The 25,224-nt window shown below is 46.6% G+C and overlaps 1 protein-coding gene across 6 annotated transcripts in view; it reads left to right on the forward strand.

The window, feature by feature from the left end:
• NEGR1 (neuronal growth regulator 1) overlaps nucleotides 1-25,224 on the forward strand; it is a 641,177-nt gene that overhangs the window by 358,929 nt on the left and 257,024 nt on the right. For 3 of the 6 annotated variants that reach the window (XM_040360703.1, XM_040360701.1, XM_040360702.1), the window contains exons 4-5: nucleotides 20,458-20,616; nucleotides 24,324-24,455. In XM_040360703.1, the coding sequence (XP_040216637.1) occupies nucleotides 20,458-20,616; nucleotides 24,324-24,455 (291 nt within the window). The remainder of the gene's footprint in view (nucleotides 1-20,457; nucleotides 20,617-24,323; nucleotides 24,456-25,224) is intronic. The other 3 variants (XM_040360705.1, XM_040360704.1, XM_040360706.1) reach the window with 1 other exon arrangement.

The raw sequence follows: 25,224 nt of genomic DNA on the forward strand, positions 1-25,224 counted from the left end.
CCCCTAAAAGCCTGCAGCAACACCCCAAAACCATGTGCACTGTACACGGTTGAAAGGGAGGTGGCATGGCACCATTTGCTTGAGGGAGTTGTGTATGGTGGGCCATACATCCTACGGAATACAATTTGGGATAATGTTTGACGTGATACAAAGCAGGACGACCACGCCATGTGTATTTCCCAACACGGCTGCCTGTATACCTTGGGGGAGAGGGGAGGTAAAGTAAAAACGCAGCTCCACTACTCGTTTTTACCACCTGCCTGCTGGATGTGTTAACTAAGCCCTAAAGAGTTGGCTCCATCTTGTTCTTAATCATCATTTTTTAGTTAGTCTTGCCGCTTTATTGATTTGCCCTTTTATCCCAGTGAACTTTTGAAGCTGGAAGTTGTTTTCTCAATGAAGTTGTTTGTTTTAGTGATGGCTGAACATCCCGAGGACTATTATTCTTTGTTTGATAAGCTCTACAGATCGGATCCAAAGACAACATTACAGACAAAGACACTTATCAAATAGGCTCTTTGGAGAATGAGAGATGTACGACCAACACGATTTAAAGGGTGTATAAAACGTTTTATTTACAAAATGGAAAAAAAAAAGATAGATAGGCAGATACTGTAGATTGATCCTTGATTCCTTGTGTTCTTCAATTGTATTTTAATATAAAATGACCCAATGCATTTATAATTCTAATTCCTTTACATTGGTGATTAGTGTAGAAGTCACCCTCTTCATTGGATGTCAGTGAGGAATGCCCCTCATACATTGGTGGTTATTGGAGAAGAGCCTCTTTTCCATTGGTGGTGGGTGGAGAAAAGCCCTTTACATTGGTGATCGGTGTGGAAGTGACCCCTCACTTTGGATGTCAGTGAAGAATTTCCCCCTTACATTGGTGTTTGGTAGAGGACCCCTTTAAATTGGTGGTCAGTGTAAAAGTCATTGGTCATTCATTGGTTATCAGTGGAAAAAAGCACCCCCACATGGGTGGTCAGTGTGACCCTTTACATCAGATGCCATCGAGGAATGCACCCTTACATTGATGTTCAGTGGAGAAAAGCTCCTTTACATTGGTAATTGGTGGAGAAAAGCTCCTTTACATTGGTGAATGGTGGAGAAAAGCTCTTTTACATTGGTGATAAGTGGAGAAAAGCTCCTAAACATTAGAGATTGGTGGAGAAAAGCTCCTTTACATTGGTGAATGGTGGAGAAAAGCTCCTTTAAATTTGTAAATGGTGGAGAAAAGCTCATTTACATTTGTAAATGGAGGAGAAAAGCTCCTTTACATTGGTGAATGGTGGAGAAAAGCCCTTTTACATTGGTGATTGGTGGAGAGAAGCTCCTTTACATTGGTGATTGGTGGAGAAAAGCTCCTTTACATTGGTGAATGGTGGAGAAAAGCTCATTTGCATTGGTGAATGGTGGAGAAAAGCTCCTTTACATTGGTGAATGATGGAGAAAAGCTCCTTTACATTGGGGATCAGTGGAGAAAGGCCCCCTTAAATTGGTGATTAGTGTAGAAGTGACCCCTCACATTGGATGCCAGTGAAGAATTTCCCCCTTACATTAGTGGTTAGTGTAGAAGTGGCCTTGTATGCCGGATGTCGGTGAGGAATGCAGCCTTAGAATTCTGGTCATTGAAGAAAAGTCCCTTTACATTAGTGGTCAATACAAAACAAGCCCCTTTACATTGGTGCTTAGTGTAGAAGTGACCCTTTTCATTGGATGTCAGTGTGGAATGCCCCTCGTACATTGGTGGTTAATGGAGAAGAGCCTCTTTTCCGTTGATGGTCAGTGGAGAAAAGAATTCCCCCCTTACATTGGTGTTTGGTAGAGAACCCCTTTAAATTGGTGGTCAGTGTATAAGTGAACCCTTAAATTGGTTGTCAATGGAAAAATTCCCCCCTACATTGGTGGTTAGTGTGACCCTTTACATCAGATGCCAGTGAGGAATTTACACTGGTGGTCAGTGGAGAAAAGCCCTTTACATTGGCGATCAGTCTAGAAGTGACCCCTCTCTTTGGATGTCGGTCAAGAATTCCCCCCTTACATTGGTGTTTGGTAGAGAACCCCTTTAAATTGGTGGTCAGTGTATAAGTGACCCCTTACATTGATTGTCAATGGAAAAATTTCCCCCTTATATTGGTGGTTAGTGTGACCCTTTACATCAGATGCCAGTGAGGAATTTACACTGGTGGTCAGTGGAGAAAAGCTCCTATACATTGGTGATCAGTGGAGAAAGGCCCCCTTAAATTGGTGATCGGTGTAAAAGTGACCCCTCACATTGCATACCAGTGAAGAATTTCCCCCTTATATTGGTAGTCACTGGTCATTGTTAGTGAAAGAACAATCTGCTCAAGCAACCTCTGGAATAACACTCTGGTTGAGAAGGCCTGTTCTAGGTAATATAGTTGTATCCAGGGGTCAAGTCCTGAGGAAAAAAGTGTGGGAACTCCCACCCAAGATCCAGATGTTACTGGCCGCTTCCTGTATATGGATTCATCAGGTAGTCCGTCACTTCCTCGATGCCGCAATGTCTCCTGGGAGCTTTTGTCATTGTTCCCAGGTGACATTGCGGAGGTCTGCCAAGAGTTATCGCAGGATTTAGAAAGAACTTGAGCTGGGCATCGCTGCTTAGTGAAGGATTGGCTCGGGCGGCTCAGCTGCTCTCGGCTGCTCTAGTCCTGCAAAGGGAACTGTCAGGATAATTACTTACCGAGGCCGAGATGCCAAGGGCGGCTCACCTTTGCGACTCGATGCGATCCACCCGCTGGGGTTTGAGACAGAAGGAAGGACGCACCAAGAGGCACCGGGTCCAGTGGCAGGAGGGATTTCAAGGTGGACCGGGAACAGGATAGCCGAAGCTCACTGGAGGCTGTTCAGAAGCACACAGGAGATAGTCCAAACAGAAGGTGCTCAAACAGGAACAAGACTGAAGAGTAATCCAGAGAACAAGCCGAGGTCAGGGGTTGGAGCAGGTAGGGTATCCGAAGTTCAAAGCCAAAGTCAGGGGTAGAGAAGTCAGACAGTCCAAGTTTCAAGCCGGGGTCACAGGGTTGGGGAGAGCAGCAATCCAGAGAGCAAGCCAAGGTCAGGTAAACAGGATATCCACAGACAAGGTTTCCAGTAGCAAACACTCCAAACACTGACAACGAACCAGCAATTTGCAAGGAGGAAGGGGCTGGCTTAAATAGGCCGCTCAGGCCACTGATTGGTCCAAAGTAGCACAGGTTCAGAACCAGGCTCCAACGGATAGCAAGACGAATAACACTGAGCAGTGGCTCAGAGGCAAAGACCTGGACCAGCAATGGAGAGGTCCTGGGTTCGATTCCACCCAGAGCCAACTGGTGAATGTGACCGTTAAAGGTTAGTGCCCTGACAGGAACTGCGTTCCTGCTGTGAAAAAAGTGCAGGGACTCCGTTCCCATGCGTTCCCGCAGGACTTGAGCCCTGGTTGTATCACTTCCATTGCCTCTGTTATAACCCACTGCTGTGTTCTTCTCCATTTCCGTTTATCCTTCTAAACACAAAGTTTGGGCTGCTAATTAATCCCTGACTCCCAGCCTGGCTGTCTGAAATTCAGCACTGCAGGCATCTTGTGTCGGAGAATTGGGATTGTTTGTGTCCCAGTTTTGGTTTTCGCACAGCAAAGCCTCAGTTTCCGCCTTTCATAACCCAGATAGCCTCCTGAGTATTCATTTAGTTTTCTAATACAGAGGCTGCCTGGGCTGTCCACATCATTGCAGCAATGCTGAGAACCACCAGAGACTTAACTGCACTAGTGAATCATCACAACGCTGTCAAACTGACCATATATTAGTACAATATATCATCCGAGGGCATTGGACGTAGTTCCCTGGTCTGAGAGGTACAAGTCCTGGAGAAGATTCAATTCAATTAAAGAACAAACGTCCTCCGTGACGCAACAGCACAGTGAACCTAAGTGCACCAGGATGGAACAAGTTCTTTAAGTGTAATTCCAGAGTGTTTAAAGTACTCACACATTTAGGTTATTTTTATACCATTAGCCTTAAAGTGAATCTCAACAGCTTCTCTCTGCATGCTGTGTGTAAGTGGATCAGGATGGATTGATTTTTTTTTTGAGAGTAACTCTAGTGTGTTTTTTGTGTAAATGCATTAAAGGGGTTGTAAAGGAAAACATGTTTTTCCCTAAATAGCTTAATTTCCCTTAGTGCAGTCCTCCTTCACTTACCTCATCCTTCCATTTTGCTTTTAAATGTCCTTATTTCTTCTGAGAAATCCTCACTTCCTGTTCGTCTGTCTGTAACTCCACACAGTAATGCAAGGCTTTCTCCCTGGTGTGGAGAAAGCCTCTTGAGGGGGGAGGGGGCAAGCAGGAGTGTCAGGACGCCCACTAACACACAGCTCCTTTCTCTATTTGCAAAGTAGAGAGCGTCCTGACTCTCCTGCTCGCCCCCTCCCCACAAAAGAGTCTTTCTCCAGAAATGGATGAGCGCGTTTGGGTTGGAGGAACTTGACTGGTCTGCAAAAAGTCCAGACCTCAACCGGGTAGAACACCTTTGGGAAGAATTAGACTGGAGATTTGGAGCCAGGACTTCTCGCCAACTTCAGTGTCTGACCTCACAAATGTGCTTCTGGAAGAATGATCAAACATTCCCATAGACACACTTCTAAGGCCTTGTACACACGATCAGACATGTCCGATGAAATCGGTCCGCGGACCGTTTTCATCGGACATGTCTGCTGGCAGATTTTGGTCTGATGTGTGTACACACCATCAGACCAAAATCCCCGCGGACAGAAAACGCGGTGACGTCAGGGTGACGTGGCGGCGACGATGACGCAGCGACGTGCGCGACCCAGGAAGTTCAATGCTTCCATGCATGCGTTGAATCACTTCGACGTATCCGCGGGATTTCGGCCCAGCGGACATGTCCGATGAGTCGTACTAACCATCGGACATGTCCGACGGACATGGTTCCAGCGGACATGTTTCTTAGCATGCTAAGAAACATTTGTCCGCTGGAAACCTGTCCGCTAGCCCAGGAATCCGGTCCGCTAGGCCGTACACACGGTCGGACAAGTCCGCGGAAACTGGTCCGCGGACCAGTTTTAGCAGACATGTTCGATCGTGTGTACGAGGCCTAAGCCTTGTGGACAGCCTTTCCAGAAGAGTTGAAGCTGTTATAGCTGCAAAGGGTGGGCCAACTCAATATTGGACCCTACGGACGAAGACTGGGATGCCATTAAAGTTCATGTAAAGGCAGGTGCCCCAAAACTTTTGGTAATATAGTGTATATAAGGAATTATGACTTTTTGACCTTCATATTTGTTCCACTTTCGTAACCCAAAAAGCACTGAAGGAAGTGAGCCACCAAACCAGCCAGGCAACTAGCATTTTCAGAAGGAGGCCAGCAATTTCTCTTGTGATGCGTTTACTTTAGATAAGCCAGCATTTCAATGTACCTTTCCTTAGAGACCAGATACATGAATATAGGGGTTGAGGCTTCAATAACCTGTAGCCTCCATCTGTACCCGGTAAATTGCGGTAAATCTGTTGTATTTAAAATGCTATTTATCTGAAATGGGAGGCACGCTCTAACCCGCCGACACTGTACAGGCAGCATCTCAGATGCCTCCAAAAGCAATTATCTTTACCAAGTCTGGCATGTTATAAAAATCTTTACATTTCACTAACTTCTATTACTAGCATAATGCTTATACGAGATCTGAATTTCAGCTGGAGAGATTGCGGGGTGCTTGTTTATCGGTTTATGAAAACGCGCTTCACATAGAAATGAGGCAATGCGAAACGTACATTTCGATCTAGGATTCTGTCCACATCGAGGTATAGCACTGAGGTCCTGGGCCTCCATGTAAAGAATACGGCCCGGATTCACAAAGCACTTACGCCGACGTATCTCCAGATACACCGCATAAGTGTGCGCCGTCGTATCTACACTGGGATGTGTCCACTTAGCACCACAAATGTTACTTGGTTCTGTATTTTCTAAAAGGGGCAGTACTGGAAGGTGGGTGGGGGTTGGAACCAAGGGATGGTGCTCAAAGGTGGGTAGGGGGCGGAGACAAGGGGTAACTCTGAAAGGGAGAGTTCCTGCAGCTATTCTCTGAGAAAAGAAGTCCTGGCCTTACCTTTAGGTAAAAATCATACAAAGGAGTTTACTTCCACTTTAATGTAAGCTAGAACACCTGTGAACAGGGCTGCTGTTAGAAATATCGGGGCCCCATACAGCCTATCTGACAGCCCCCCCCCCCCCCCCCCCCGAAAGTGACTAAGGATATAGATTTATTAGTCCTTTTCTCTACAACCTCAGCTGCAAAGATGGATGAATTTGGAAGCACTCTGAAGCTTCCTGCTCATTCACAAACCGAAGCATAGTAAACATGGTTACAAATTAACACAGTTTACTATGCTTCAGTGATGAATGAATACAGGAGTGGTCGGTACCGATCACTCACTGTATTCATTCAGGAAAGGATGGGGCCAGTAAATGATGCATTTACCAGCCTCTTCCTTTGCTCGCCATCCTGAAATATCCCTGTGTGCCCACAGCAGCTACTGGGGGGAGAGGACTAGGGAAGCTGGCAGTGCGAAAGGGCGAACGGGGCGCACACAGGGGGGCCCTGGACAGCAGGTAGAGGGGCCCATGTGCTAGAATTAGACTCACAGGGTAGCAGTTCCCGGGAATGGCTTACCTCCGTATTCATAAACTCCACCAAATGGACATATGCGGAAATAATCTGCACCATAGCATAATTCCGTATAATGTATTTATTTAAAAAAACAGTAAGTGGTACTTACAAGAAGCAGGTAAAAGCGTAACATATAAGAACAAATGCCGGCCGGCAACAAAAGGAGCCCTTCCTCCTCACATCGGCGTGGTGACGTCACTGCGCGTCCACCCAATGCAGCCAGAGGGAGGGGGGGCAGAAGAGGATCAGTGTCGGCAATAAGGCAGTACTCAGCAGGTGCCTGGGCTCCTCTTTTGAACTAATGGAGCCCGGGCCCACTACAGGAGGGCTGGCTGTACTGCTTTTGGCACCCCTGCCAGCAAAGAGAGGCTAGAAGGCCTTTTTTGAGGACCAGACACTTGGTCATTAATCTTTTAGTAACTTAGTAGCATCAGCACTTCTATCTTCTGCATAATAAAGACATTTGAGGTTAGCAGTGATAAAAAAAAGTGGCTTTACTCTCACAGTTTCTATTTCTTCGGTTTCCTGGAAGATCCAAGCTTTCCTTATTTTAGAAATGGTAAAATACATAAAAAATGAATCTCCTTCCATCTCTAAATGTTTCATGTGTGCCTTGAAGAGCAGCACACGGGGCTTCGCTGCCTTTGATTTGAGGAAACTTCAATCCTATTATTGTTTGATGAAACTTACTTCTAAGTCATCGTATAATCAATTCTTCTCTGTCTCACGTAACCTACACCTGTGTCGTACGCTTGTTTTACATCTTCCTGTCATCCCACCGCACTTATAATCAACTCTGATAAGCCCTTCGCCTGTCTGGCTGCCAAACACAGCTAATTGTTCAAAGGAAACTTTTATGCATAAAATCTGATGTCTCACCTGACAGTTTCCGGATCGCCGGAAAAAAATGGTTCAATTTCTTTATAGTGGAATTTCAATTTAAAAGAGAAGTATGGGATTTTTTTTTTTTTTGGGGGGGAATCATGCTTACCTAGGTGGATGCAACATCAGTCCCCAAACTGAGAACTGAGCGATCAAACACAGCTGATCGCTCGGTTCTCAGAGCTCCCTGAGCAGAGAGCTGGTGACTGTAAGACCCCTTTCACACTGGGGCGTTTTTCAGGCTATTTAGCGTTAAAAAAAGGGCCTGTAAAGCACCTGAAAGAAGCTGCATCTGCAATCCCAATGTGAAAGTCCGAGTGCTGGCAGGGAGTAAAAAAAAAAGTCCTGCAAGCAGCTTTAGGAGCGTTGAATACACGGCTCCAAAAAGCCCCCCTCTCATTGAGGGAGCTTTTTTTTAACGCCAAAGCGCCTGAAAAACGCCCCAGTGTGAAAGGGTCTTAGCGGCGCTTTACCAGCGTTTTTAGGGCGCTGGCAGTGTGAAAGGGCTCTGAAAGCACTCGGGCTTTCACATTGGGATTGCAGATGAGGCTTCTTTCAGGCACTTTACAGGCTTTTTTTTAACGCCAAAGCGCCTGAAAAACGCTTAAATAATGCCCGAAAAATGCCTGAGTGTGAAAGGGGCCTAAGGCTGGCCATACTCTATACAATTTTCTTGTTCAACTTTCCTTTAGATTTACCAAAACCATATAATATGAGGTCAAACCTAAACACTTTTATTTTGAATGCAATCAGGCGGTCCCTTGTTTTTACATAGTTGAATGTAAATCTAAAGGAAATTGAATAAGAAAATGTTATAGTGTGTAGGGCCAGCCTAAAGCGGATTATCCGATCGTGTGTACACAAGTCCGTTGGACAAAACTCCAAAGTACAAACACGCATTTTCAGAAGCAATGCTCACCATAACACAACATTAGCAGAAGTTGCCCTAAGAGTGGCACTAAAGAGTTGAAAAACCACATAGTTTGTGTTTGTTTGGCCAACAATTCTTTGCCGTTTGTATGCAATACAAGTTCGCAGCCAACGCCCTTCGGACAAAAGTATATAATAAAAATGCCATAAATCTATCCACTATTTTGTAGACGCTTTTGTGCAAACCAATCAATATACGCTCATTGTGATTTTCTTTACCAAAAATATGTAGAAGAATACGTATTGACCTAAACAGGAAAAAAAAAATTGTTCTATATTTTTTTTTAAATGCGATATTTATTATAGCAAAAAGTAAAAATGATTGTGTTTTTTTTCAAAATTGTCAGTGGGGCAGATTCAGGTAACTATTACGGTGGAAGATCTCCAGATACGCCGCCGTAATTTTAAATCTGCGCCGGCGTATCGTTACGCCGATTCTCAAAGGCAGATACGCTAAAAAAATAGGCTTCTTCCGCCGACGTAACTTGAATGCGGCGGCGTAGAATTGTGTGCAATATTACGTTGGCCGCTAGGGGCGCTTCCGTTGTTTTCGGCGTAGAATATGCAAATTTCCTAGATAGGCCGATTCACAAACGTACGTGCGCCCGGCGGTAGTTTTTTACGTCGTTTGCGTAAGGCTTTTTCGCCGTAACGTTGCTCCTGCTATTAGGAGGGGCAGCCAATGTTAGGGCTCTTTCACACGTCCGTTCAGTTTTTCAGATCAGTTTTTTTTTCATCAGTTGATCCAATTTTCCATCAGTTTTTTGTCAGTTTTTCGTCAGTTTTTGCATCAGTTTTTGCATCAGTTTTTCCATCCATTTTTTCATCCATTTTTTCATCCGTTTTTTTTTTTTTTTTTTTGGGGGCTTTTTACATAGAAAAACGGATGTTAGCGGAACGGATGATAAACGGATCATCCGTTAACGTCCGTTTTTCGTCCGTTCCGTTTTTTAGACGGAAGAAAAATAGGGTTTTCTTCCGTCCAAAAAAACGGAACTGAACGCAGACGGATGCTAACGGACGTTAGCGGATGCTCATCCGCTAACGGACGCTAGCCCATAGGGAAGCATTGCGGTCCGTTAACGGACGTCCAAAAAACGGACGAACGGAACGGACGTGTGAAAGAGCCCTTAAGTATGGACGTCATTGCCGCTTCGAAATTTGAATTTTTTTACGTTGTTTGCGTAAGTCGTTCGCGAATAGGGCTGGACGTATTTTACGTTCACGTCGAAACCAATACGTTGTTGCGCCGTACTTGGAAGCAATGCACACTGGGATATGTACACGGACGGCGCATGCCAAAACGTTAATCACGTCAGGTCATCAAACATTTACATAAAACACGCCCCCCTTCCACATTTGAATTACACGCGCACTTACGCCGGCCCCATTTACAAAACGCTGCCGCAACTTACCGAGCAAGTGCTTTGTGAATACTGCACTTGCTCCTGTAAGTTACGGCGGCGTAGCGTAAATACGATACGCTGCGCCGCCGTAAGAAGAAGCACAAGTACCTGAATCTACCCCAGTGTTTTTATTTATAGCGCAAAAAATAAAAACCGCAGAGGTGATCAAATACCACCAAAAGAAAGCTCTATTTGTGGGGAAAAAAAGGATATTAATTTTGTTTGGATACAATGTCGCACGACCGCGCAATTGTCATTCAAAGCGCGACAGCGATGAAAGCTGAACATTGGCCTGGGCAGGAAGGGGGTAAAAATGCCCGGTATTGAAGTGGTTAAGGGGGCCTGCAATTTTGGAGGATGTGCCCAAAAACAATCCAAGCAGAGAGCAAATGACTAGTCACCAGCATTGCCTGTAGGCTTCCTGCAGCTATTCTGCAGCTGTGTCTTATGCCTGCATACGTTTGCTGATAGGTGTCCCTCATTCCCATCTTAAACGTTGGGAGGTGTGTAGCGCAATGCTTTGCAACGCTCTCCTTGACTGTATTAGAGACAGAACTTTGAAGAACTTTGATTTACAGTGTGAGTTTTAACCTAAAAAAAGCAGCCAGCAACTCATGGGACATGCCACATTATAGGCAATTTGTTGGTACAAAGCAAATGTCCTGAAATTGTTTATGTTCCTGGAGTTTTGCTTTAATTGTTTCAAGGGTTTTAGATGCCCACAGCTAAGGCCATCTCAACAGACAGGAATAACCTCAAGCAGGTTTGAAGACCACTTGGCCCATCCATTGCAATGGCATGATGTTGGTATGAAGGTATAGTGGTTGTACTTTTCACTGTTCATGATAAAGGGCAAGGCTCTGGCTCTCAGCAACAGCTTAGCACTCACACATTCGCTTGGAACCGCGATGGTGACATTTCAAAGCTGAAACAAGATAATTTCCACATTGCAAAGCCTCTTTACAACAACATGGCCTTGTGCCCAGCTGTGGCATTTTGATGCACAGTTCATGGACCTTTTTCTGCCTTTTAACATTTAATAAGCAACATCATTCACTTGAACCTTTCTACTTATTTATTTCTCCTGTCCATTTTACCTGAATTTAAAAAAGGTTATTATAGTTTTTTTTTTACTGACCTTTTATATGTAGGCCAAGCTAGTGAACTTTTGTGAATGGCATGTAGCATTTCAGCCACATTGGTAGGTTAAATCTGAACTCCAGGCAAGCCGTTACATATACAGCTCAAATACATACAGTGGGTGACTGCGATATTGTGTCAATCTCGCTCCCTTTCTCAGCGAGATTGACCACCTACGAGCCCCGTCGCGGGAGCCAGCGCCGAGCCGGCTCGCCACGATAGGAAAAAGCCATCATAGAAGCAACGGGGATCCGACTTGGATTCCCGCCAATTCTAGCCGCTGCGTTTGGTATGAATCATGAGGGGGAACTCCAGGCCAAATTTTAAATAAAAAAACGGCATGGGTTCCCCCCAAGGGGCATACCAGGCCCTTAGGTCTGATATGGATTGTAAGAACCCCCTACGCCAAAAAAACGGCGTGGGGGTCCCCCCACAATCCATACCAGACCCGTATCCAAGCACGCCGCCCGGCCGGTCAGGAAAGGAGTGGGGACGAGCGAGCGCCCCCCTCCTGAGCCGTACCAGGCCACATGCCCTCAACATGGGGGGGTGGGTTCTATGAGGCAGGGGGACGCCCTGCGGCCCCCCACCCCAAAGCACCCTGTCCCCATGTTGATAAGGACAGGGCCTCTTCCTGACTACCCTGGTCGTTGGTTGTCGGGTCTGCGGGCGGGGGGCTTATCGGAATCTGGGAGCACCCTTTAATAAGGGGGCCCCCAGATACCGGCCCCCCACCCTAGGTGAATGAATATGGGGTACATCGTACCCCTACCCATTCACCTGGAAGAAAAATGTCAATAAAATAAACACACAACACAGGGTTTTAAAATAATTTATTAGTCAGCTCCGGGCGTCTTCTCCGCTCTCCGGGGGGTCTTCTCCACTCTCCGGGGGGTCTTCTTCCATCTTCTCCGCTGTCGCCTCTGCGCTCCCCGGTTCTTCTCCCGCTCGATCTCCGGTGCCTTCTTCAGGGCCGGCCGCCGCTATCTTTTTTTTAGCTTAATTACTAGCGGCGGCACAAGCCCGCTCTTCTTTGCCTTCTTCCGCCTTCTTCTTTTCTTCAGATGTTAACGCAACGCTTCTTCCTGCTGTAATGCCGGGTACGCGGCTCGCACCGATTTATATAGGCCTCTTATGACGTCACAGTCCCATGCATATTTCTTGTCCCAGTCCGGGCCTGGTCCCTGCCCCCAAAAAGGTTACAATCTAAGGTCTCTAACTCATATACATACGTAGACATACCAGGGCCACTTTAGACACAAACCAATTAACCTCCCAGCATGCTTTGTTTAAAAAAAAAACGGCCAAATACTTTGAGTTGTATTTTTGAATTCTCTGTTGGCTACAAATTATCCAGTTCTGGAACTTTTCAGATCAATTGATGTTCGTCAAATAGCGGCCAATCAGAATGAATCCTTTCTACAGTACACTGAAATCCAATATTATGAGTTATTGCACATTGCTCTTTGCCATCCTGAAAAGCCCCATAAATCTTGAATTGCAAGGCAGTGTTGCCCTATAAATTGTGCTTTGCCCTGAGCCTTAGATAACCTAAGAATAAAAAAATAAAGAAAATGTAAAAAGAAAAGCTTAAACTCTGTACGGTTTACGCACAAATAGAATTCATACTACCGGAATTACAAGAAATTGTTACTTCTACATAGTGGATCATATTTGTTATTTTTGTAACCAAGAAATAATATGAGGTTTCAATGTGAATCATTGTTCACTGAGCAGAACAATAAACTCCAATTCCACTCAACACTAGGGGGCAATATTGATTATGCAGATAAAACATAAACAAGCCCAGGCAACCTGTAGCTGTCTGCTCTATGATAAATCTGCAATTTTTTAGGCTGTACTAGCGCTGACAAGTTATTTTATTTCATTTCCGAGTAGTCTGCAAATATTATTTGTTGTTTATGCTATCTGCTCTAAAAAATAACATCTATTAGCAGGGGCATTGCTAGGTGACTTCAGCCCGACACCAGGGGGGGGGGGGGGGGGGTGTTGTGTGGCGGGGGGGGGAGTAAGCTCACTAGCTGGTTGCTGCCTGGCTTACAGGTGCCCATCAATGCTGACCTGACCTATCTGCACACTGACCTACCTGATGCACACTGACCTACCTGATACACATTGACCCACACTGACCTACCTGACCCTTACACTTCAGACTTCCTCCTGCAGCTCAGCCGTAGTGTGCGGCGCGCCCATTCCAGTAGGCAGGCAGAGAAAGGAGAGGACAGGGGGGGAGAGCCGCCCCTGCCCCCCCCCCAAGCGGGGATCTCATACTGCTCGATTCGGCCGCCTTGTATTTCCCGCCTTCTGGAGCCTGTAGCGCCTATGATGGATGGCAAGCATCCTGTGGTCCCGGCATTGGACCAGTGGGACATCCATCTGGCTCCAGAAGGCGAGACCTGCTATGTCACTCGGCCGCGGTCCGAGTCAGATTGGTCCCCGCTCGGGCTCAGGGCTAATAATAGATTTGTGAATGCCCAAGTCCTGGGGGGTTTTTGGGGGCCTGAAAATAAGCAAAAAAGTCAGTGCTACTACCCATACATCACATGGAAAGCAGAGCTCCCGGGTGCTCGATCCACAGTCTCTGGCTGCGTAGAATAATGAGGAAAAGATGATCCGCACTCCAGTCGTTGCTCTTAAACAATAGACGTATTTATTGACAAGCCACAGTAGACAAACGCAATAGGAAATGTTGATGCGTTTCAGCCTATAAGGCCTTAGTCATGGGGGCCTACACGGGGCTCCAGCCTCCCTTAGCCCCCCTCTCCCGGTGCCACTGTCTATTAGTCTACTGTTCAGCTTCTTGGCCAGATGCGAAATCAGGGGCATCATTAGATATCATGGCGCCCGATACTGTCCATCTATTAGGACCCCATTTTGCCCTCCCCCCCATAGTGGCAGGGCAGTGATCTTAAAGTGACAGGACAGTAAACCAGCATGTAGTAGCTGTACATGGCTGTAAGCAGCATGGAGCGGCAGGGTGATGAGCAGTATGTATTGGCAGAACAAAAGGCAGTATGTAGTAGCAATGTAGTGGGCAGTATGTAGTTACAGGTCAGGGCAATGGGAAGCATGTAGTGGCAGGGCAGGGGAATGGGTAGTGTGTAGTGGCCGAGAATAGGTGCAGGAACTCCTCCCTTATGAGTCACTTCTTGTCTCCACCACCTACCCACCTCCGAGCACCATCCCTTGGTTCCACCCCTTACCCACCTCCCAGTATCGCCCCTTTTAGAGAATACAGAACCAAGTATCAATTTGTGGTGATAAGTAATGTGTATATAATTTGTTAATAACAACAAGAAAAGCAGTAAAGTAGATCTCCTGCCAGCAGCAATAGACCCTCCCCAGCAACACAAGATTCCCCCAGCAACAATGGACCCCAACAAAAATAAATCCCGACAGCAACAACAGATTTCCCAGCAGCCAGCCCAACACCATTAGAATCCCCAGCAGCCAGCAACTGTAGACCCCCTTCCTCAACAGTAGATCAATTTGAGTGACAACTGCCCCCCTCCCCCAGCAATATAAGCCAAACCAGCAACACTAGAAATTCAGGAACAATAGATCCCCAGTAGACAGTATGTAGTGGCAAGGCAGTAGAGAGTATGTAGTGGCAGGTCAGTAGACAGTATGTTGTGGCAGGGCAGTAGACAGTATCTAGTAGCAGGTCAGTAGACAGTATCTAGTGGCAGGTCAGTAGAGAGTATAGAGTGGCAGGGCAGTAGAGAGTATGGAGTGGCAGGGCAGTAGAGAGTATGTAGTGGCAGGGCAGTAGAGAGTATGCAGTGGCAGGGCAGTAGACAGTATGCAGTGGCAGGGCAGTAGAGAGTATGTAGTGTCAGTTCAGTAGACAGCAGTAGACAGTATGTAGTGGCAGGGCAGTAGAGAGTATGTAGTGGCAGGGCAGTAGAGAGTATGTAGTGGCAGAGCAGTAGAGATATGTAGTGGCAGGGCAGTAGAGAGTATGTAGTGGCAGAGCAGTAGAGAGTATGTAGTGGCAGGGCAGTAGAGAGTATGTAGTGGCAGGTCAGTAGAGAGTATGTAGTGGCAGGTCAGTAGAGAGTATGTAGTGGCAGGGCAGTAGAGAGTATGTAGTGACAGGTCAGTAGAGAGTATGTAGTGGCAGGTCAGTAGAGAGTATGTAGTGGCAGGTCAGTAGAGAGTATGTAGTGGTAGGGCAGTAGAGAGTATGCAGTGGTACAGGAGTAGAGAGTATGTAGTGGCAGGGGAGTAGAGAGTATGTAGTGGCAGGTCAGTAGAGGGTATGTAGTGGCAGGTCAGTAGAGAGTATATAGTGGCAGGGCAGTAGACAGTATGTAGTGGCAGGGCAGTAGACAGTATATAGTGGCAGGGCAGTAGACAGTATGTAGTGGCAGGGCGGTAGAGAGTATGTAGTGGCAGGGCGGTAGACAGTATGTAGTGACAGGTCAGTAGAGAGTATGTAGTGGCAGGGCAGTAGAGAGTATGTAGTGGCAGGTCAGTAGAGTGTATGTAGTGGCAGAGCAGTAGAGTGTATGTAGTGGCAGGGCAGTAGACAGTATGTAGTGGCAGGTCAGTAGAGTGTATGTAGTGGTAGGGCAGTAGAGAGTATGTAGTGGCAGGTCAGTAGAGAGTATGTAGTGGCAGAGCAGTAGAGTGTATGTAGTGGCAGGGCAGTAGACCGTATGTAGTGGCAGGGCAGTAGACAGTATGTAGTGGCAGGGCACACCTGCGACAATAGATCCCTGAGCAACCAGCTTCAAAAGACCCTCAAGTACACCCCAAACCCCTTACCTTTACATACATTCAGTGTTGGGGGTGCCAGAACTGCTTCTCCCACTGAAAAAATAGCCCTGGTAATAATAATAATATGCTTACATCTATCTGAACCTTCATACGAAGGGGTGGCAGAAAGGGGTAAGTGGGGGGGATGCATTTCTCATCTGAATCATTTAGCTGCTTCCATGTATGCTAAATCTTCTATAATAAAAATATTGGACACACAGAACATATTTATGGATGCATGCTCCCCTATCTGAGCCTTCCTTCTCCATTTTCACTTCTCAGATGGGTATTTTAATTCCATGAATCTCGCTTGTGGGATGGACTGATTAAACGTTCATCAGTTTGATATCCCCTTATAAATATAAACCAGATGCTGTTGCCTTTATTCCTTACCCAGAATCCTTTTCAGGCCAAACTTCTGATCATCCAATTTACGCTTTGCTACGAGCAGAATATTAAAGAACAACGCGTAGGGGGGGGGGACTGTGGCCGACGAGCCAACGTCTTCCTTTTTAACATTGCTCTTGTGGCTTCAGAGTGTTGGTAAACATTTTGTCTAAATCGATTCCACCTGGACGCCGAACGAGGGTGTGGGCACTCATGCATAAAACAGCCACAGCTGCTTCTATTGTACCCGATCTCTTTTCAGAATTCTTTTATCAGGAGTATCGCAGAATAGAGGAGCCTTAGTGCAAGTGAAAAATACTTGTTTTGTTTACAGTCTACAGATTAGGTATTCGCTGTGGACCTTCTGCAGAACATACAACATTTTATGTCTTTGTCTGCTACTGTTTCTGGTTAGATTATATTATTTTTTCCTATATTTTAAAGGAGGATTAGAGTTTGTGTTTGTATGACAATTCTCCTCCCTTTGTGTTTTTTCCCCGACCTCGATGAGAAGCCGCTGTCCATGCTGGATTTAGATGGTTAAGGGCAGCTTACAATTTCTCTAGCAACCGTTGGAGGATTTGAAGATTTTTGTTTCTGAAATGTTTATATGTACCAGCCAAATATATTGAGATTAGCAGGACATAGGCCAGAAAGTCTTTCTTTTTTAGGCCTTTGAAGCTTTATGCAGTTCTGGGTTTTAAATAGTTTTCATTATCTGCTGAAACCAGTGTGTCATGCATCGGCCACCAACCCATGGTCCAGGTTGATAAGTTCACACATCTTCCACAGTTCAGTGTTTGCTTGAACAATAACTGAACATCTTGATCATATGTGCATTCTTTGGTGTATGATTTTTAGACCTTTGAAGCTTTCTGCAGTTCTGGGTTTTAAACCATTTTTAAACCCTCTCTCCTGCACCGTCACTCAACATTACATAGCTTCATGCATTGCTTTAAGGTGAAAAAACACGAAGGTTTACAACCCCTTTAATACCAGTATGTTCATTTTCTATGAACATCCGCTCCATCTAGTGGCCATATTGCAGTATTTTTCTGAAATTCCTCAATCAGGAATATACAGCACTATCGCCACTAGATGGAGCTGACGATCATGGGAAATACACAGGTTAGACACATTTACAGGGATTATTTATGACGGTTGTGAAAGCATTTGCATATGGAATATTTTAGAGATCAATCCCTTACTGATGAAAGGACAATACTTGCAGAATATGAACATGCACAACCCTATGTGGACCAGCAGACTGAGCATGCCCACATCTGGCAACAGCATGCCTGAACCAGATTGGCAGCTACCCACTGGTAACGTCTGGTCCACCGGAGCCTTACAGCCGGTACCACTCGCCTATATTGCGAGCTGTATGTTTTAGCTGTACCTGCTGTCTCATATGCAAATGCCATTCTTTGCCATCTGCTCCTGCACATCACAACCACCTATCCAAAATGGCTAATGGAGTCTAGAGTAGCAAATTATGGTTTGTGACTTAAATCATTATTTTTCAGTTAATACTTGGCAGGTGTCATTAGAATGAGGACGTTCTCTCTCGGCGCCGGCTCATTTAACCTCCTCCTAGAACCGTTCCTTCTCCAGGCTATGCTTTTTTTCTTCCCAAGGCGATGTGCTGCCGACATAAACATGTTGCACTGTCTGTACTTTCCCAAACTTTAGGAAACACTTTAATAATGATGGGCTGTACTGAACTCAGCATCACCATCTAGAACAATTATCCCCAACCTCGGGGCGCAGAGCAGCGTTCAAAGATGCTGACTGCATGCAGTTTTGTGAGTCAAACAATTAAATAGGAAAAGAAGTAAAAAAAAAAATGCAAACATTTCCGTAAAACACATGGGGCCAGATCCACGAAGCGCGGCGCTTCTCTCCGTCCGGCGTAGTGTATCTCAGATACACTACGCCGCCGTAACTTACTTTTTTTTTTGTATCCTCAAAGATTTCCTGCCGTAAGTTACGGCGGCGTAGTGTAACTTAGGCGGCGTAAGAGCGCACAATTCAAATGTATGTGATGGGGGCGTGTTTTATGTTAATACGTCGTGACCCGACGTAAATGACGTTTTTTTTTTTAACGGCCCATGCGCCGTCCGTGGGGGTATCCCAGTGCGCATGCTCGAAATTAAACCGGAACAAGCCAATGCTTATGACGGTGACGTCATTCTACGCAAAGCCCTATTCGCGAACGACTTAGGCAAACGACGTAACATTTTCAAAATTCGACACGGGAACGACGGCCATACTTAAAGCGGGAGTTCACCCATTTATAAATTTTTTTTTTTTCTCCCCTTAGATTCCTGCTCGTTCGGTCTAGGGGAATCGGCTATTTGTATTAAAATATGATCCGTACTTACCCGTTTTCGAGATGCATCTTCTTCCGTCGCTTCCGGGTATGGGTCTTCGGGAGCGGGCGTTCCTTCTTGATTGACAGTCTTCCGAGAGGCTTCCGACGGTCGCATCCATCGCGTCACTCGTAGCCGAAAGAAGCCGAACGTCGGTGCGGCTCTATACTGCGCCTGCGCACCGACGTTCGGCTTCTTTCGGAAAATCGTGACGCGATGGATGCGACCGTCGGAAGCCTCTCGGAAGCCTGTCAATCAAGAAGGAACGCCCATTCCCGCAGCCCATACCCGGAAGCGACGGAGAGGATGCATCTCGTAAACGGGTAAGTACTGCACATATTTTAAAACAAATAGCCGATTCCCCTAGACAAAACGAGCAGGAATCTAAGGGGGAAAAGTGCCCTCTAAGGGTGAACCACCGCTTTAACATAGGATACGCCTCATATAGCAGGGGTAACTATACGCCGGAAAAAGCCGAATGCAAACGACGTAAAAAAATGCGCCGGCCGGACGTACGTTCGTGGATCGCCGTATCTAGCTAATTTGCATACTCAACGCGAAATTCGACAGAAAAGCCACCTATCGGCAAGCGTAAATATGCACCTACGATCCGACGGCGTACTAAGACGTACGCCTGTCGGATCGAGCCCAGATTCAGTCGTATCTGTGTTTTGTGGATACAAAACACAGATACGACGGGGGAACTTTGAAATTACGCGGTGTATCCATAGATATGCCGGCGTAATTGGTTTGAGGATCTGGCCCATGAAGTTAAAGCCCAACTGAACTTCCAGTTTAAGTCGGCTAAATACTCACATTGCAGGTGCATTAAGGCTACTTTCACACCGGGGTGTTGCACCGTCGGCAGTAAAGCGACGCTATTTTTAGCGGCGCTTTACCGTAGTTTTTGAGAAGCTATTGGGCCGGTATCGGGGCGCTTTTAAAAAAAAAGGTTCGGCGGCGCTGCCCAATGATTATCAATGGGCAGCACCGCCGAACCCTTTTTAAAAAAGCGCCCCGATAGCGGCCCAATAGCTCTGCAAAAACTACGGTAAAGCGCAGCTAAAAATAGCGACGCTTTACCGCAGGGGGGCTTTAGGAGCGGTGTATAGGCTGCTCCTACAAGATGCAGGTAGCAGGTTTTTTTTGAGCGTCCCGCCAGCGCAACGCTCCAGTGTGAAAGCACTCAGGCTTTCACACTGGAGTGAAAAGAGGGGCTCTTTCAGGGCATTTTGCAGGCGCTATTTTTAGCGCAATAGCGCCTGCAAAGCTCCTCAGTACGAAAGTAGCCTAAAAATAGATGCGCATAGTTTTTTACCTTTTTTTTTAACCGCTTCAGCCCCGGAAGATTTACCGCCTTAAAGAGGTTGTAAAGGTTTGTTTTTTATTTTCTAAATAGGTTACTTTAAGCTAGTGCATTGTTGGTTCACTTACCTTTTTCTTCCATTTCCCTTCTAAATGTTTTTTTTCTTTGTTTTCTTTATCTGAATTTCTCACTTCCTGTTTCTCCTCAGTAAGGTGTTCTAAATGACTTTCCACTGCTCAGATTATGGTGGAAAGCATACTGAGGAGAAACAGGAAGTGAGAAATTCAAACAAAGAAAAAAAAACAATTAGAAGGGAAATGGAAGGAAAAGGTAAGTGAACCAACAATGCACTAACTAAGAAAATAAAAGACGAACCTTTACAACCCCTTTAATGACCAGGTCATGTTTTGCAATACGGCACTGAGTCGCTTTAACTGACAATTGCGCGGTCGCACGACGTTGTACCCAAACACACTTGACGTCCTTTTATTTATTTATTGGACAGAATTCTTATTTATTTTTGCAAAATCAGATGCTGATATCAGGACTTTTTTTTCTTTAGATGGTGGTATCAGGACTTTGCTCATCAGCTACTGTGCTGGGTGCGCGTCAGCAGGGTCCCAGAAGGCACAGGGGAACGCCAATATACCTGAAATTGGCTGGGGGACAATAAGAGGAGCAAGAACAGAGGAGACAGATTTTGGGGAAAAAGAAAGAGCATGTAAGTCCTGCTATCAGCATCTCATCTTACAAGGAAGGAAATGTTGGCTTCAGGCCTTGTTCAAATGGGCGTACTACAGTGTATGCCCATGAGGGGGCAGTGTTTGCCAGCCAGGGGTGCAGAGGTGTGTAATACTTCCTTGTGCAGGCAATCCTATTCATGTCAATTGGGACGCTGCTTCCTTTTAATGCATGGAACACCGCTGCACCCCTGGCAGACACTGCCCTCTTATGGCCATACGCTGTATTACACCCATGTTAATGAACCCCTATTATCACTTTAATCAGACAAAACTTGCTGTCGGCCCAGATTTGGGAGCTGAGCCCTGGGGGCCCTGCTTGTCTTCACTTCGTTTTATTTCTATTTGTGAGAAATTGTGATATGTAAATAACTTTTTTCGCAAATGCTGTAGGTGCTGTGTTCTCACATCTGCACACTTAGGAAGTGATAAACGGAAAACGTTCTATTTAGAGAAAATAATGTTGTATTTCACAGTGAAGCTTTAAAGCTAAACTCCAGGCAAGCAGCTTTGAGCAAAGATGAAATTAACTCCCTAATGCCTGTTCACAGCGGCCCTTTAAGTGGGCTTTAGCACCCAACAACTGCAACCGGCTCAGCAGCAAACAACTGCAACCGGCTCAGCAGCACACAACTGCAACCGGCTCAGCAGCACACAACCGCGACCGGCTCATCAGCACACAACTGCGACCGGCTCAGCAGCACACAACTGCGACCGGCTCAGCAGCACACAACTGCAACCGGCTCAGCAGCACACAACTGCAACCGGCTCAGCAGCACACAACTGCAACCGGCTCTGCAGCACACAACTGCAACCGGCTCAGCAGCACACAACTGCAACCGGCTCAGCAGCACACAACTGCAACCGGCTCAGCAGCACACAACTGCAACCGGCTCATCAGCACACAACTGCAACCGGCTCAGCAGCACACAACTGCAACCGGCTCTGCAGCACACAACTGCAACCGGCTCAGCAGCACACAACTGCAACCGGCTCAGCAGCACACAACTGCAACCGGCTCAGCAGCACACAACTGCAACCGGCTCATCAGCACACAACTGCAACCGGCTCATCAGCACACAACTGCAACCGGCTCAGCAGCAAACAACTGCAACCGGATCAGCAGCACACAACTGCAACCGGCTCATCAGCACACAACTGCAACCGGCTCATCAGCACACAACTGCAACCGGCTCAGCAGCAAACAACTGCAACCGGATCAGCAGCAAACAACTGCAACCGGCTCAGCAGCAAACAACTGCAACCGGATCAGCAGCAAACAACTGCAACCGGATCAGCAGCACACAACTGCAACCGGCTCAGCAGCAAACAACTGCAACCGGCTCTGCAGCAAACAACTGCAACCGGCTCTGCAGCAAACAACTGCAACCGGCTCAGCAGCAGACAACTGCAACCGGCTCAGCAGCAGACAACTGCAACCGGCTCATCAGCACACAACTGCAACCGGCTCATCAGCACACAACTGCAACCGGCTCATCAGCACACAACTGCGACCGGCTCATCAGCACACAACTGCGACCCGCTCATCAGCACACAACTGCGACCGGCTCAGCTGCACACAACTGCGACCCGCTCATCAGCACACAACTGCGACCGGCTCAGCTGCACACAACTGCGACCGTCTCATCAGCAAACAACTGCGACCGGCTCAGCAGCACACAACTGCGACCGGCTCATCAGCACACAACTGCAACCGGCTCATCAGCACACAACTGCAACCGGCTCATCAGCACACAACTGCAACCGGCTCATCAACACACAACTGCAACCGGCTCATCAGCACACAACTGCAACCGGCTCATCAACACACAACTGCAACCGGCTCATCAGCACACAACTGCGACCGGCTCAGCAGCACACAACTACGACCGGCTCAGCAGCAAACAACTGCAACCGGCTCTGCAGCAAACAACTGCAACCAGCTCATCAGCACACAACTGCGACCTGCTCATCAGCACACAACTGCGACCGGCTCATCAGCACACAACTGCGACCGGCTCATCAGCACACAACTGCGACCGGCTCAGCAGCACACAACTGCAACCGGCTCATCAGCACACAACTGCAACCGGCTCATCAGCACACAACTGCGACCGGCTCAGCAGCACATGCAGCTGCACACAACTGTAACCGGCTCAGCAGAACATGCAGCTGCACACAACTGTAACCGGCTCAGCAGAACATGCAGCTGCACACAACTGTAACCGGCTCAGCAGCACACATCAGGGCTGAGGGACCTTGAATAGTACAGAGGCTGGGTGCTGTGATGTTTTTTTAGGAAGCCATGTACAGTACATACCTCTTAACTTTTTTAAATGAGAACGAGGGACACCTGTTAGCAAAAGTATGTAGGCATAGGAAACACCCCCTACCATGCTCCCTTAAAGGATTACAATTAAAATGATACAAAAAGGTAGCAGGAGCAGAGGCTGCTGCACTGAGTTTCAATGGATGCTCTGGAGGGAAAAGGGGATGGATCCTCTTATCCCCCTCCTTATCTACGCCCCCATACCTCCCAACTTTTTGAGATGGAAACGAGTGACACCTATTTGCAAAAGTATGTAGGCATAGGACACACCCCCTGCCACACCCCCATAAAGGAGAATTATACAAAAAGAAATATTAGTTAAACCCACCAGTGCTTTTTTTTTACTACTACTATTCCTTTATATTGGATTCTGAAACTTACAAATGCAATTTAGAAATCAGATGAAAGGTTTAGCACTGGGAAACACTTTTTGAAAGATAAAAAGTGCATTTTATATACATCTGTATAGATCAGACCAAAATGAGGGACACATGAGGAGGAAAGAAAGACAGAGGGAGTTTGTTCCAAATCAGGGACAGTCCCTCGAAATCAGGGACAGTTGCAAGCTATGTATGTATAGTACCTTGCTGGTTCCTCCTACCAGCCATGATCTACCTGCATTGGATGCCAGAGACCTAGCATTGATAACACTAATTCCCCGTACACACGATCGGATTTTCCGTCAGAAAAATCTTGGATGGTTTTTCCGACGGAATTCCGATCAAGCTTGGCTTGCATACACACGGTCACACAAATGTTCTCTGAACTTTCGACCATCAAGAACGCAGTGACGTACAACACTACGACGAGCCTAGAAAATCTAGTTCAATGCTTCCCGAGCATGGGTCGAATTGTTTCCGAGCATGCGTTGGGATTTTGCGCGTCCGAATTGCTACAGACGATCGAAATTTCCGATCAGAATTTTTCCCGTTGAGAACTTGCTCTCAATCTTTTGCTGGCGGAAATTCCGACAGCAAAAGTCCGATGGCGCCTACACATGGTCGGAATTTCCGACAAAAAGCTCACATTGGACTTTTGCTGGCGGAATTTCCGACCGCGTGTAAGGGGCATAAGTCTAAAACAAGGTATGTAATGAAAACGGGTTTTATTTAAAAATTTCATTAGCATGTTGATGAGACTAAAGGGAAGGAACCAGGGAAAGCAAAATTCAAGCAGATTAAAAATTCAGCTATAAATACGACTTCTCTCCGTTACCAATTTTAAATTAATTTACAAATCTGCTAAAAGCCTTCATTACTATTTATGACAGACAGTACACAGACTGTAAATATGCTGCTAAAGCCAAGACGCTTCTTTATTCTTTCCTCTATTAATTCTATTTTCTCTCTTTTCTTACAGCTAAACCATTTGGAACCGGGCAGTATTTGGACATATACGGGATTACGAGAGACCAGGCGGGTGATTACGAGTGTTTGGCTGAGAACGCAGTGCCCTATTCTGATGTCAAGAAAGTAAACGTCGTAGTAAACTGTAAGTTGCCATTTAATTGTTCCTAAACATAAAAATAGAAGCGTAATATCTCACAATGTGCCGGATTCATCAAGATATGGAAAAGTGGAACTAAAGTTTACAATAGGCTGGTGCCGGCACAATCTGCCCAGATTCTTCAAGGTACTAGTCATCGGCTATAGTGATTGGCTGGCACAGGATCACATGACCCCCATGCACGTGCAGGAGTTCCATCATCCTGAAACACAGGCTATAATGTATACAGTTCTGTCCATGTGCAGTGTAAAGAGTAACTCCGGGAGCTGCGGTGGCTCCACGCGATTGGCACTGCGCTGACAAGCCATTCACCTCTGCAGCTAGGGGTTCGGATTCCCGGTCTTGGCTACATGTAAATTGAGTTTGGTGGTCTCAGCCCGGCTCCCGGTAGGAGTGCTATGCGAGATAAGCCTGTGCGTAGTAGGCCCACCCCCCCTCCCACAAAAACCACCACACTTACACGCACTCGAAATTGGGTTAACATGCACGCACTTTGACCACGCGGTCTCTAAAAAAGAGAGGCGAAGGACTAACGGGGCTGGATGAGCGGGCAAATCCTCTCACTCCCTTATAGGGAGTCCCTCTGACCCGTTGGGCTTCAAAGCGGAGCAGGTAGGGCGGGCTGTGTGGGAGGACCCCCTCACACACCGCCATTGCCACCCGGGGCATGGAGAAAGGTGGTAGATTGCCTCTGGGGGAGGCCTGCCTACTCCCAACTCCTGCAGTCCGGCTCCTCTCTCGAGTACACGCACAA

The sequence above is a fragment of the Rana temporaria genome, chromosome 7 (genome assembly GCF_905171775.1).
Source record: "Rana temporaria chromosome 7, aRanTem1.1, whole genome shotgun sequence".
Lineage (NCBI taxonomy): Eukaryota > Metazoa > Chordata > Amphibia > Anura > Ranidae > Rana > Rana temporaria.